This window comes from Taudactylus pleione, unplaced genomic scaffold, assembly GCF_031769625.1.
Source record: "Taudactylus pleione unplaced genomic scaffold, aTauple2 ptg000303l, whole genome shotgun sequence".
In the NCBI taxonomy this organism is placed as follows: Eukaryota; Metazoa; Chordata; class Amphibia; order Anura; family Myobatrachidae; genus Taudactylus; species Taudactylus pleione.
In genome coordinates this window covers 3,861,279-3,874,996 of record NW_028284704.1, presented here as the reverse complement: position 1 = coordinate 3,874,996, position 13,718 = coordinate 3,861,279, and the positions used below count along the sequence as shown (strand labels likewise).

Here is a 13,718-nt window from a genome sequence, read left to right as displayed (position 1 = left end):
GGTGCGTCAGGGCGGGCGCCCTGTGGATCCTATGGACTTCGTAGAAACAGAGATAACAAAGGTAAGTTCTTACCATTTCTCTTGTTTTCTACTTCAGGGTCCATAGGGGGTCCACAGGGTTGACCTTGGGGATTTCCCAAAGCAGTTCAACCAAGGGTGGGGACACTCCTGTGCTGAGAGGAGAATCCGTCGCCAAAAAGGAAGCATCCTGAGAGGCAATGGAAACCAATGCCTAGAACCTTAAAAAGGTGTGGACAGAAGACCACGTGGCCGCCTAGTAAGGCAACACAGCCAAGGCGCCACAGCGAGCCGCCCACGAGGGTTACATGGCCCGAGAAAAAACAAGCATCAACAACAGAAAGGCCTACCCATGGGTAGACCCCTGAAGAAGACATACGAGGCCATCCAGCCAACATCTGGCTATAGGCCGGCCATCCTTTCCTGTTAAAACCAGAAATCTCAGAACACCAATAAGGAGTCCGATTTCCGTAAGGAACCTGAACGGATAACATAAATCCACAGAGGCCGGACCACAGTCAATGAGGCCACACCAGCCGAGAGGACTGGGGACTGAATGGCCGTGCCATAAGTTCCAGAATAAAATGGAACCTAAAAATCACTAAGAAGAAACACAGGGTGAGAGCAACTCACACCCTGACTTGATGCCCTCCAGAAGAGGGAGCCACATGAGAACGCTCCCAATTCCGACACTCACCTGGTTGATATAAACACCCTGAGAGAAAGAGAGAGAGCCAAAGCAATAGACCATGTAATGGCTATCACAACCAGCGGTTCCATGGACTGTCCCCGGAAGGAACGAAGAACCACTACTAACTCCCAAGGAGTCCCTAGGGAGGACTAATGGGGGCATAATCCAGAAAACACTCCAAAGGATGAACAGGATACCAGAGCGGAACAATTCCATATCTTAATCATACTGACAGTGTAGAGATCCGCACTGTCAGGAAGGCCAGGCCAAGGGAGCAACCCAAGCCAGCCGGAAGGAAAGCCAGAATATCAGGAAATCCTGGACACCGGAGGATTGTATCGACAGGTACAATACCATAAAAATTATGGCTGCCACAGTTTGTGGTAGGTCCCAGCAAAAACTGATCCATGTGCTCTAATCATTCCAACAATGACAAAGCCAGGAAAGCCGTAAGACCACTGTAGGGACGCAGTCAAAGACAAACGACCCAGGTCCAAGGCAAAACCAAGGACCCTGAGATAACAGGTCCGGGCAGTGAAGCATCAGGAATGGAGAATCGATGGAGAGACACCGAAAATCCAAGTACCCCTGACATCTGGGGCAATCAGGAGCCACCAGCAGGAAAGCATCTCCGTCTCGATTGAAACACTTCCCTCGAGGAAGAAGGAAGACCGGAGAACACAGGTACTCAAATTGGAAGGACCACTTCACCGACAAAGAGTCACTGAAGGTTGCTTCAGAACCCCCAGAGTTGGACTGTAACACCATAGTGTGATAAAGTCAGAAGGCCAGGAGGGTCACCTCAGGGGGGCACCCCCTGCTCACCAGGAGATGAAACCTCTCTTGGGGAAGAGACTAGTCCCCGGGATGCACTTCTTCAGGTTCACCGGGAAACGAGAGTTATGCCAGAGTGAAGGCCCAAGACAAGCTAAAGTTCCAACAAGTTAATTGACAGGGTGGAATCGACAGACGTCCAACTGCACTGAAATGGATGCGAACCAGACACTGTCTTTAGCAAAGAATACCCTGGACGAGATGACCATAGCCACCCGGAAAGGGACCGACTTGCCTCCGGAGAGAGCACCATCGTTTGAACAGTGATCAGACAGAAAAAACTCGTTCCATCTGGAGATAAGCCAATTATGGAAAGGCCTGGAATGGAACTGAACCCATTCCACCCTTCCAAAGGCAGACACTGAATAGTTGACCATGCATCCCAGAGTGTAAAGACATATGTCGACTGCGTAGACATCCATGTACTCCTAATGGAAGAGTGGAGATGCCGTCTTACGCCAGAAGAATTCTCAGATTCTGAGAATCCAGCAGGGCTCCTAGGTGAAGAATACCCAGAGAGGGATGCAGGGAGGACTTTTTCCCCGTTGATTAAACGTCTACACCCTGAAGAAGCCACGGTCATCCTGACCTGGCTGTAAAGTACCCCGGGGGTACCAGGAGGCCGTCCAGGTACAGGAGCATTGGGATATACTGAACAGGAGAACTGTCAGAAAACCCAAAACGCTGTTAAACCCCTGTGGGGCTGAGGACAGTCCCAACAGGTAGAGCCCGAAAAATTTGAAGTGCTGTGATACAGCAAAAATCTCAGTCCATGCTGAGGCAAGGTCTCTGTAAGTACCCGTAGGCACAGGTCCTGTATATCCAGTGATACCATAAAGTCCCCAGGTTCCAAACATAGTATGATGGAGCCTAGGGATTGCCTCCTGATCCCAGGTAGCTTTAGGAACTGGTTCAGGGAATTGAGACAGAGAATAGACCAAAGAGGACCATTCAGCCCCCGCACCAGAAAGAAAGCAGAACAACCAGTCCCTCGCTGAGAAAGTGGGGATGGCCTAATGAGCTCCTCCTACCGCAACAACTGTATAGCTTTCTGGATTAGTAAGGCCCTGTTCGGGTCTGAATAAGGGCCTGCTACCATCACCTGGAAAGAGGCCGCCTGAGCAAAGAGAGGGCGTACCCTCCTACCCACGTAGCCGCGGCAACTTGACACTAGTACCGGGCGAACTGAGAAAATCTCCCAGTGGTAGGCCTGTCTCGTCAGGCTGAAGATATATCCGTAGGTTCAGAAGCAGGATTGGCTGGCAGTCCAGGCCTCCTCGGTACTGGATATGTCGGCCCTCGTAGAGGCCGACAGACTATGAAGAAACAGACCTTTAGGCTGACCCAGAGGACAAAAAGACTTAACAGACTGAGTCTGATGCCTTGTAGTGGGCATAGCTGAAGGCGGTAAACTAGTACTGCCAATGTTACTACAATCCTGTCAAGGTCAGGACCAAACAAGATCTACCCTATAGATGCATCTGCACCTCTGCATTCCCAGAGCACAGCCATAGGGTATTACGGAGGATACAGTCACAGCTGGAACTCTGAAAGTTAGGAGACTGATATCCAATATAGGCATTTCCACCTATGACAACTGCATATATTACGTGAGCGACCAAATACATTTGAACCCCAGACGTGTTGGAGGGGAAAAAACATTACAAATGCATCAGCTCAGTATGCAATAGTATTAACCAACCATGCTATAACCATGGTAGGATGGGTAACAAGCCCTGAAAGAGAGTATACTGATTTCAGGCAGAGTTACCCCCCACGGATCCGAAGAATCCGACCACACAGGAATGGGAGGCGTCAACGTCTGTAATCAGACGAGTAACACGCCCATCCACCCCAGGAGGGGCTCGTGATGACCCTCAGGGAATTTGGGACAGGAGGCCAAACGCTGTTGTAATACCTCGTATCTGGCAACAGCCAGAGTCCCGCCATGCAATCCAGCCGCTAGTCAGCAACAGGGAACCCGAAGGCATGTTAGACTGAGGGTGTATGATACAGGTGCAGGTCAACATTCACTCTAACCAGAATGGACCTGCCACCAGCCCCAAAGCAGGGATAATAATACCTGAAATAGGCTTCCCCCCGTGTAAGAGGGAAAGAGCCCAAAACAGTATCCAGTTCACGGCAGAGCCAACTGGGAAGTAACCACAGGACGTCAACCACGCCACTTTGCATTTCGTAGAAAACGACATCCACCCAGGAGTTGCTCTGTGGTAATCCCTGCAAGGGGAATGACAGACTATGGTGGCACCAGGGGGAATTCATATACTGTGAAAAACCCCTGCCGGGAGCGATAGTCTGTGTCACAGGGGAAGAGTGCAAGAAACTGCGAGATACCCTGAGATGAAAAAGGGCAGTATGGTGAAGTAACCCCAAGTGAGGTACAACGGGGCCCGCCCGGCGATCCGCAATCGAGATGATCCCGAGAAAACAAACCGCCCAAGGGGGTCATGAAAGGGGCCGGCACCAGATGACACCACACACAGAACCCTTTATGAAACAAATCCTCCGCACTAACACCTGCAGCACATGGCTTGCAGGATAGTAAAAATGGGTGAAGTATAACGCTCTATCTCCTGGTCAGACATATCTGACCAATCTTGGCGGAAATATCAAGCAGCTCTATACTAGTCCTGACTGATGCCAAAATTAGCCGCAGGGACCCATTTTCTGCGTATGCAACACACAGTTCCACCTAAAATATGGCAATGTGCTGAACGCAACAGTATGTGACAAACCTCACAAATATTAACGAGTATATAAATGTGAGGTCTCAGAACCACCCTAAGTACAGCTGAATTAGGGCAGATAAAGAAAAGGGATAGATATATACTGACAGGTGAGAGAATTAAGTACAGACAGTCAGCACTAGCATAAGTCACATACAATGCAGAGATAGATATATATATATATATACACACACACACACACACATATATATACACACATATACATATATATACACACACACACATATATATATATATATATATATATATATAAGCATGATATACAATATACTGCACTATGTCACTGCATTCAACTTACCCAGATTCAGTGTCTGGGAAGGCTACAGCGCTGTGTACACTGACCTGATGGTGAGGTACGCAGGGGGACTGGACTCACTGCCATCTTCGGAGATTTCTGCTGCACCACAAGAAAATGGCCGCTGGAGACCTCAGAAGAAGCGTGGCCCGCAGAGGAAGCAGCTCAGCGACGCCAGACTATACATACTGAAAGCCGCGCTGAGCTGAGGGGAGGAGCCGCTGTAGCAGGGAAAGCTTCCTCCCCTGGATGGCTATTAACTCCCCGGGACGCCGGCTCCCAGCGCCGACCAGTAAGTCCCTGGTGGTCTAGTGGACACACGGAGTATGGGGGGGGCCCGCCGCCACTGCCGGCACCTCCGGTCTGTCCCCAGAGACCGGAGGCACAGGACTGCATATTAAATGCGCGGATCACCACAAGCAGTGATCCGCGACCTTACCTGCTCCCCGTGGATCCAGCAGCAGTCCTGGGCGCCCGCAGAGTCCGGCTAGTACAGACTCTGGGGTCCCGCTGAGATCCCCAGATCTGTACTGGCGTCTCAGCGCCGGTGGGGTGACGGAGCGGCAGCTTAGATGTCCTATGGACAGTCCGACGCTGCCGCTCTGAAGAATCCAAAGTAAAAATTTAAAAGAAAACTCTGTTCTTTAGAAAAAAAATATAAAGCTTAGGGGCTGTTAATCAGCTCCCCACTGCACTAAACGGTGACCCGACTCCGGCCGGGCACCAACTTAAACTGAGGTGCCTCTGGCTTGGGGGTGGGGTTATAGGGAGAGTGGACCCAAGTGCATCCTGGGAGCTAAAAGCTTTAACTGCGTGGTGCCCGGATTTGGTTCCCAACCTATACCCCAAGGTCAACCCTGTGGACCCCCTATGGACCCTGAAGTAGAAATAACAATACAGAACGAGCAAATAAATAAACCCACTTTATGGCGGTGGGGGAGGTGAGTGAGCGGGAGTGCCAATCAAAAGATGCAGTCCCTTGATTATGACATGAGATTAGTCTTCCAGATAATCCTCTTCCTATCTGGTTGTCAGACAGGGCTGTCACAGAAACGGAGGACTGTCTTAAAAAATGGCTGCACCCCCCAGGAATCTGGCTAGAGGGAAGGGTTACCTAGGACAGTATTTTTCTCAGTGGCAATGCAGCTTTAAGATAAACTATGTTAACTTGCAATTGCTGTCTGTAACGAGCTCCAGGGACTCATAGCCAAGTGGCACAGGCCCAAATATCTTCCTGTACCAATAGCACAAGGCCAAATGGGTGAAAGTAATAACCGCTCATGAAAAGTTTCATTAAAACTTAAAAAAAAAAGAAATAAATAAATAAAAATAAACTTTCCTCCTCTGGATGATTTTCCTACAAAGATAATTTCAGGTGAAAACACCCAATTAGAATCGTCTCCTTAGAGACAATAGTAAAATGTAACCTTATTTGCAAATAGGGTTCATTTTACTCTACTGTAAGCCAAGCATATGGAGTACAGTATAACTACAGTATGTAATAACAGACAATAACTAGACAAGAGGCGCCCAAGGGGAAACATATGTGAATTCTACTCTCAGGGCAATTATGAGAAGAAACATTACCAGGTTTATTCTTTGTTTTACGAATAAGGACTAAACGTTTGACCCTCAATGAAAAGTATGTATAGCTGTATCCGGGCCCTGAAATGGGACACATGGTGAGTGTGTGGCTCACCTCCTTGGATGCCTTTCACAGTTGCAGTCTTGCCAGCATTATCCAGACCCACCATAACCAGAGTCACTTTTCTACAAGGAAGCAAAATTAAATAATTTAAAAAACTATTTTACCTGGGGGGAAAAAAATAGTGTAAAAGATATATTTGCAGATGCATGCTCACAAATGACTATTCTATAACCCTAACAATCCAAGTTTCAAGGATATCCATTCTTGTGCATAGAAGATTATATAATCAAACTAACTGATGTACTAATTAAGTTGTCTGTGCTTGAGCATGGATATCCTTAAAACCTGGACTGTTAGGGTGCCCTGAAAACAGAGTTTTGAAAACTAGGTAGAACTATGCTGTAAATGCTAACCACAAATCTGTTGCTGCAATGCATTGCCGATTTTACTATTAGTGGTTATCATAACAGTTTTCGAAATATTATATTTTTTTTATAAACAAAAATGATTGTAATTGTGAGAATGCATAAGATTCCTAAACCCAGTACATCATAAAATAAGTCAGGCCTCATGAATATTAATGATGTCAGCGTTTCCTAAAAACCCCATGGACCTCTTCACTTTTGGTGATGGTTCCATTTACGTTAACTCATAATAAACATACATATTAGGAACTGCTTTACGGAAACAATACACAGACAGGAGTGTTATCACTTTTTATAAGTTTTAAAGGAATATTTTATATTAACTTATTGTATAAGTATATAAGCTGATATTTTTTACCATGAAACTAACTGTTTTTGTATTAACAATTCAAGATAGTTAACAAATTAAATCTTGCTATGTATATTGAAAGCTGTACAGTCAGGTACATAAATTTTGGGACATTGACAGAATTTTCATATTTTGGCCTCTATTCACCACCACAATGGCTTTGAAATGAAACAAACAAGATGTGCTTTAACTGCAGACTTTCAGATTTAATTTGAGGGTAATTACATCTAAATCAGGTGAACGGTGTAGGAATTACAACGGTTTCTATATGTTCCTCCCACTTTTTAAGGGCCCAAAAGTAATGGGACAAACTAAGCAATCCTAAATCTAACTTTCACTTTTTAATACTTTGTTGCAAATCCTTTGCAGGCAATTACAGCCTGAAGACTGGAACGCATAGACATCACCAGACGCTGGGTTTCATCCCTGGTGATGCTCTGCCAGGCCTCTACTGCAAATGTCTTCAGTTCCTGCTTGTTCTTGGGGCATTTTCCCTTCAGTTTTGTCTTCATCAAGTGAAATGCATGCTCAATCGGATTCAGGTCAGGGGATTGACTTGGCCATTGCATAACATTCCACTTTTTAGCCTTAAAAAACTCTTTGGTTGCTTTTGCAGTATGCTTCGGGTCATTGTCCATCTGCACTGTGAAGCGTCGTCCAATGAGTTATGACGCATTTGACTGAATATGAGCATATAATATTGCCCGAAACACTTCAGAATTCATTCTACTGCTTTTGTCAGCAGTCACATCATCAATAAATACAAGGGAACCAGTTCCATTGGCAGCCATAGATGCCCACGCCATGACACTACCACCACCATGCTTCACTGATGAGGTGGGATGTTTTGGATCATGAGCAGTTCCTTTCCTTCTCCATACTCTTCTCTTCCCATCACTCTGGTACATGATCTTTGGGCCTGATTCAGAGCCGGACGCAATTAGCGCTCGCTCGTCCTGAAAATAGGGGTGGCTATTCAAATGAACCGTTCGCTCTTTGCGGTCTGTTCACGCCTCTAGGTCTGAACGAGCGTACAAAACTTGCGGTCATTTTTTGGGAAACTACACCCCCTGGCCGCTCGCATCCTACGTCATGTCCGCTATTTATTAGATTAATCGAGTACATCGAACAGGGTATGAACTGCTCGCTATTCTTGGGGTTGGTTTTTGCTACCACAATTTTGCGAGCAGTTCTGGCTTAAAAAAAAACCCAGTGACGTTGTCAATGACGCTGCTGTTTTAAATATGCACACCCATAAAACGCCCGTTTTGACCTTTAAGCACGCCTGGGATCGGATCTCCACTCCCCATTTTCAAGCACCTTCCCCTGTTACCACCCACATACGCCTCATCCTGTCACTCAAATTAGCAGGCATTCGCTATTTTGCGAGCACATGAATTTCGGCCGTATGACTGGTTCGCGCATGCGTATAACCCTCCGTACGCATGCGCAGTTGGGCAAACATCGCTCGGAGCGAACGAGCTGCCGCTTACGAGTGGCTCTGAATCAGGCCCTTTGTCTCATCTGTCCATAGGATGTTGTTCCAGAACTGTAATTGCTTTTTTAGATGTTGTTTGGCAAACTCTAATCTGGTCTTCCTGTTTTTGAGGCTCACCAATGGTTTACATCTTGTGGTGAACCCTCTATATTCATTCTTGTGAAGTCTTCTCTTGATTGTTGACTTTGACACATGTACACCTACCTCCTTGAGAGTGTTCTTGATTTGGCCAACTGTTGTGAAGGGATTTTTCTTCACCAGGGATATAATTCTTCTGTCATACACCACAGTTGTTTTCCACGGTCTTCCGGGTCTTTTGGTGTTGCGGAGCTCTCCGGTGCGTTCTTTCTTTTTAAGAACGTTCCAAACAGTTGATTTGGCCACACCTAATGTTTTTGCTATCTCTCTGATGGGTTTGTTTTGATTTTTCAGCCTAATGATGGCTTGCTTCACTGATAGTGACAGCTCTTTGGATCTCATATTGAGAGTCGACAGCAACTGATTCCAAATGCAAATGTCACACCTAGAATCAACTCCAGACCTTTTACCTGCTTAATTGATAATGAAATAACAAGGGAATAGCCCACACCTGTCCATGAAATAGCGTTTGAGTTGATAGTCCCATTACTTTTGGCCCCTTAAAAAGTGGGAGGCACATATAGAAATCGTTGCAATTCCTACACCATTCACCTGATTTGGATGTAATTACCCTTAAATGAAATCTGAAAATCTGCAGTTAAAGCACATCTTGTTTGTTTCATTTCGAAGCCATTGTGGTTGTGAATAGAGGCCAAAATATGAAAATTCTGTCACTGTCCCAATATTTATGCACCTGACTGTATGTTTGGATGGAACTATAACTACAAAACAAACATTTTAGATGTTTTGGTGTGTAGAAATGTATTGCATTTTAAGGTTTTATTTGTTGGAGTTGTCAGAGAAAAGTTGCTCAATACATGCTGCCAAATTTCTGCAAAGTCCTCTCAAATCACTGACTTGCAGTGAGCAAAGCAATACATTTGCTACTGTGAATAAGACGACTGTATATTAGCAATTTGCCACATTAGGATATTTTTTTTAAGTTTTATTTCAACTTTTAATTTACCTTAGGCGAATACCAATTACTTGACTAATTATTCCTCTTTTACACTATGCCCTGGACCATTGGCACTTTTCGAGTTCTCCCAATGCAGTAACCTCAGGTATCCCAGCTCAGGTACATGTGCTGACATCCGTAATAACTACTACACTGAATCATACAGATTACCCAAGCTTTAGATTATCCTCTGATCAGGAGGCTGGGAACACACACCAGGATCATTTGTTGTGTCTTTCACACAGTCACACCAGTTATGCACTCAGCAGAATACGCTAATTAAATGTCCAAAAACAAAGCTACATACATGTGTTACTTGTATTACCAATGAGGAACATACTTGATTTTAACTACAGTCAAACACAGAATAGTATGGCAATGTTAAGACTACAATTAGCTGTTAAATTACACACTGTCCAATCCTCTCTTATTAAGACATATAAATGCATTTATTTTTTAAATACAGAACACCAGCAACCAACCTAGATAGAAGATAACCTATCATGGAAACCATTTTATGATATCATGTGACCACCCTACATCCTTCTGATCAGCAACTTTACACCAAGCTTGTGTTACTAAATTCAGCACCTACAATGGCATATAATTCAAGCCAAGAGAAAACAAGAAGGCAACAACAACTAGACACAGCCAGAGATTTAAGATCACTGATGTGTAGGTAATAGGGGCCCAGACTTTATCAACAAGTGATATTCTTGTCATCACTCGTTACTTATCTTAAATGGTGCGCCAACCAATCAGCTCCTGTCATTTTTTCAAACACATGACAGTTAGGAGCTGATTGGCTGGAGCACCATTTAATATTATTAACGAGTGACAACAGAATATCAATCATTCATAAATCTGGCCCAGGATGCTATAAACCATGCCAACCTATCAGGCGTGTGTTTTGACTTTCCTAAATGTCTCCCTATGAAGACCAGTATAGCGCTATAAGGGAAGTCCCTCTGATCAGGGAAGGTCTCCCCTAGTTCACATAGTTTTAACATCTGTGTTTTTATTATGGTGGTTTGACTCTCTATTATTAGACTGTAAAACAACATCTCTCACACATATAGAGGGGAATTCAATTTAATACAATGTGCTGCATGGTCATTGCTGCACACCTCTATGGGGTGCAAGGCAAAACTTGTGATGTAGATGGACGCGTTTTGTCGTTCTGGAATGGCAAATCATGTTGAATTGAATTCCCCCCCCCCAATAAACGCTCTTGCCCTTTCTGATCTGAAACTGTGAGGACTAATTTACATACATAGCTATACACATCAAATAATTCTGTCTAAATACTAATGATCTACTTAGATGAACATTTCACACATTTACAAATTGCCCATTAATCTTTAACTCACCTTACCGGTTGGCGCAACCGTTTGAAACAATTACGACAGCAATTCGCCATGAGGCTAAACATATGAGATCCAAAATATAGTACTTAAATTAAAAAATAAAAAACAAAACACTGGTATAGATGTCTTAGGAGGGCTTCAACATCATGGCTGCTGTATATCGGCTTCCACTTTCCTCCAATACTCAAATCAAGATTTTCAGACCTGACAAATTAAAGAGAAGCAATTTAGCAATCTAGACTGCCCAGGACACAAAATGGCATTTAAATACATACATGATAATATCTATAAGACTGCAATCCAGCATTCTGTCAAATAATTAGCCTTTAAATACTGCGTACAGAGCACAATACTTAAGGGCAGGTTTAGAATTGTGTGCAAGTTATACACTGCGTGCACGCATATAAAGCTGGCTAATCACCTGAATGCACACCACTCCCATCCATACACTTGCTCAAATAACAGTCATCATTAGCAAAACGCACTGGCACCGGTCCTGAAATCAGATGGATCTCTGCATAAGCTTAACTCAGAACAGCCCGCAATTCTGACTACATACCCTCACTAAATTCAGCCTATGTACAAACGCCCGTTACCACCCAATTATGCCCATTCAGCAATAAGTGTCACCAGTAGAGGCGTGCTCTCCCCTATGGAGCATATGCAGAGGTAACAACTGCAAGATCCATCCGCCAAACAGACTTGTGTGCAATTCTGATGTGTCTCTTTACTGTATAACTATATAGTGTACCCAATGCACCTATGAATCAAGCTGACCTGGACAGCGTTGATGATGCTTGGGACTTTTATGTAAGGAGCAGAGACTGCACTACCCCAGTCTCAGGTCCGCACCTTCTTCCTCACCCTCTCTTCATAGCTATGATGTCTTATATGTAGGATTTGTCATATCCGCTGTCCAATGTGGCAGAATTTTGTGGTACCTGAAAATAAAAGATGATGAGGATGAGTTGGAGGGCTTACATATATAAAGTTAGGCTGTATGTATAAATTGGCGATAATGGCAACATTACAGTCTGTCATATGCCTCACACCTCTCGATATGAGGCATATTTATTCACCATTTGTTCCACTCATTCTGATGTGTACTACCTTGATGTGAATGAATACACATCTAAAAACACAAGGGGTTTCAAAAACACAGGGAGAGATGTATCAAATCTTCTATAGAGGAGAGGTAGAGAAGTTACTCATAGAACTAATCAGCTGCTAGCTGTCATTTTATAGAATGGATTTGATAAACAATAGCTAGAGCTGATGGGTTGCTATAGGCAACTTCTCCACCTGTCCTCTTTAGGTTTGATACATCTGTTCCAAAGTTACTCGACATCCAGCAACGATCGCCAAACATTGGGCATGATTCAGCTTGGATCGCAGTTGCTAATAGGCAAGCAAGTGGACTATTGTTTCATTCTGCGAATGCATCGCAGTGCCCATGCGCGAGACAGTCACGGCGATAGCAGTGACTATGCAGACCGATCGCAGAGTGATTAAAAACAGGAAGTGCCATTTGTGGATGCTGACTTATGGGGGGTTGGCGAAGCGCAGTGTTGCCAGTGCGATTGAACACCGTTGCAGGGGCGTGCATTAATTATCCACTGCGATGCCATACGCAGCCTGAGGCCTCATAGCGTGCGCTGAAGTTAGCAATTCCTAAGTAAGGTCAGAGCTTGTGCAAGTGTGCACGAGGCTGCGATGGTACTCGATGTTACCGATGGTTTCACAGTCCTGCTAAACATTACGGATGTCTGGAAGGTAAAGTGGGCGTCCTTATGTAGTGCTGCGGCGGCATAGCGATCGGAATGAATTAGCATACTATCGCAGTGGAACTGCATGCGTTATCGCAGTAGTGATCCTTGCTGAATCAGGCCCATAATTCTCAAACAATTACATCTGACTTCAGCTGCTCTATTTACATCCGTCTGTCATACAGGTCCCCCGGTATGTAGCCCTTAGCAACAAATAGGTTTCATTTCCATTTAAAACTAAATAAATCCAACTATATGAATATACATGATGTTACTATATACCTCAGATAGGAATGAGCCATGAGCTCCCATATGAGATGCGCATTACACAGCCTCAACAAGAGGACAGGGGAAGGAATGGGGACGTGTGACAGGACACTGCTCAGGTATAATACTGTCATGCAAACAGCATCCATTAGCTCAGTCTTCTATTAATGGAAATATCCATAGAGGACCCATATGTAGAGAGTGCATCAGATGCTTCATAATATCCCAGTGCTGAGCCTGACATCACTCACACACACTGTGCCCGTTGCAGGATCAGACCTACCTTCTAGCCACCCTCCGGCGTGTATGACACGCACTGTGCGGGGTCAGTGAGGGACTGACAGGCCGGCGGCCGCTGCACTGTGCGGGTAAGGGCGGCCGTGGCTGTACTGTACGGTGTATACCGGAAGCCGCGCACTCTATGGTAACCCAGCAACACTTTCCTGCGGCCCGCAGACACGCCCACTTACCCTTACAGCAAATCGCTAGTCTGAACAGAATCCACTAATGGCAAGGCGGCTCTCATACGCTCTCCCATGGACAGATGAAAGAAGAGCTGGGCAGTGGGCAGTGGGCACGCAGGAGTTATGCCCAGCAGGGCAACTGTGCTGCATACTGTGTGAACTGCTGCCCAGTATAGTAATGTACAGTACATGTAGATGCCATTAGTACAGTCAGTCAGTGGCAGTGACTCAC

General features: G+C 45.1%; 1 protein-coding gene across 4 annotated transcripts in view; it reads right to left on the bottom strand.

Moving 5' to 3' along the window:
- ARL13B (ARF like GTPase 13B) overlaps positions 1-13,460 on the bottom strand; it is a 79,813-nt gene extending 66,353 nt beyond the window's left edge. For 3 of the 4 annotated variants that reach the window (XM_088442032.1, XM_088442033.1, XM_088442030.1), the window contains exons 1-4: positions 13,306-13,460; positions 11,767-11,930; positions 10,993-11,193; positions 6,306-6,376 (exon numbers count right to left, since the gene is read on the bottom strand). In XM_088442032.1, coding sequence (XP_088298158.1) covers positions 6,306-6,376; positions 10,993-11,054 — 133 coding nt within the window. In that variant the 5' untranslated portion in view covers positions 11,055-11,193; positions 11,767-11,930; positions 13,306-13,460. The remainder of the gene's footprint in view (positions 1-6,305; positions 6,377-10,992; positions 11,194-11,766; positions 11,931-13,305) is intronic. The other variant, XM_088442031.1, reaches the window with a different exon arrangement.
- Between the last annotated feature and the right edge of the window lie 258 nt (positions 13,461-13,718).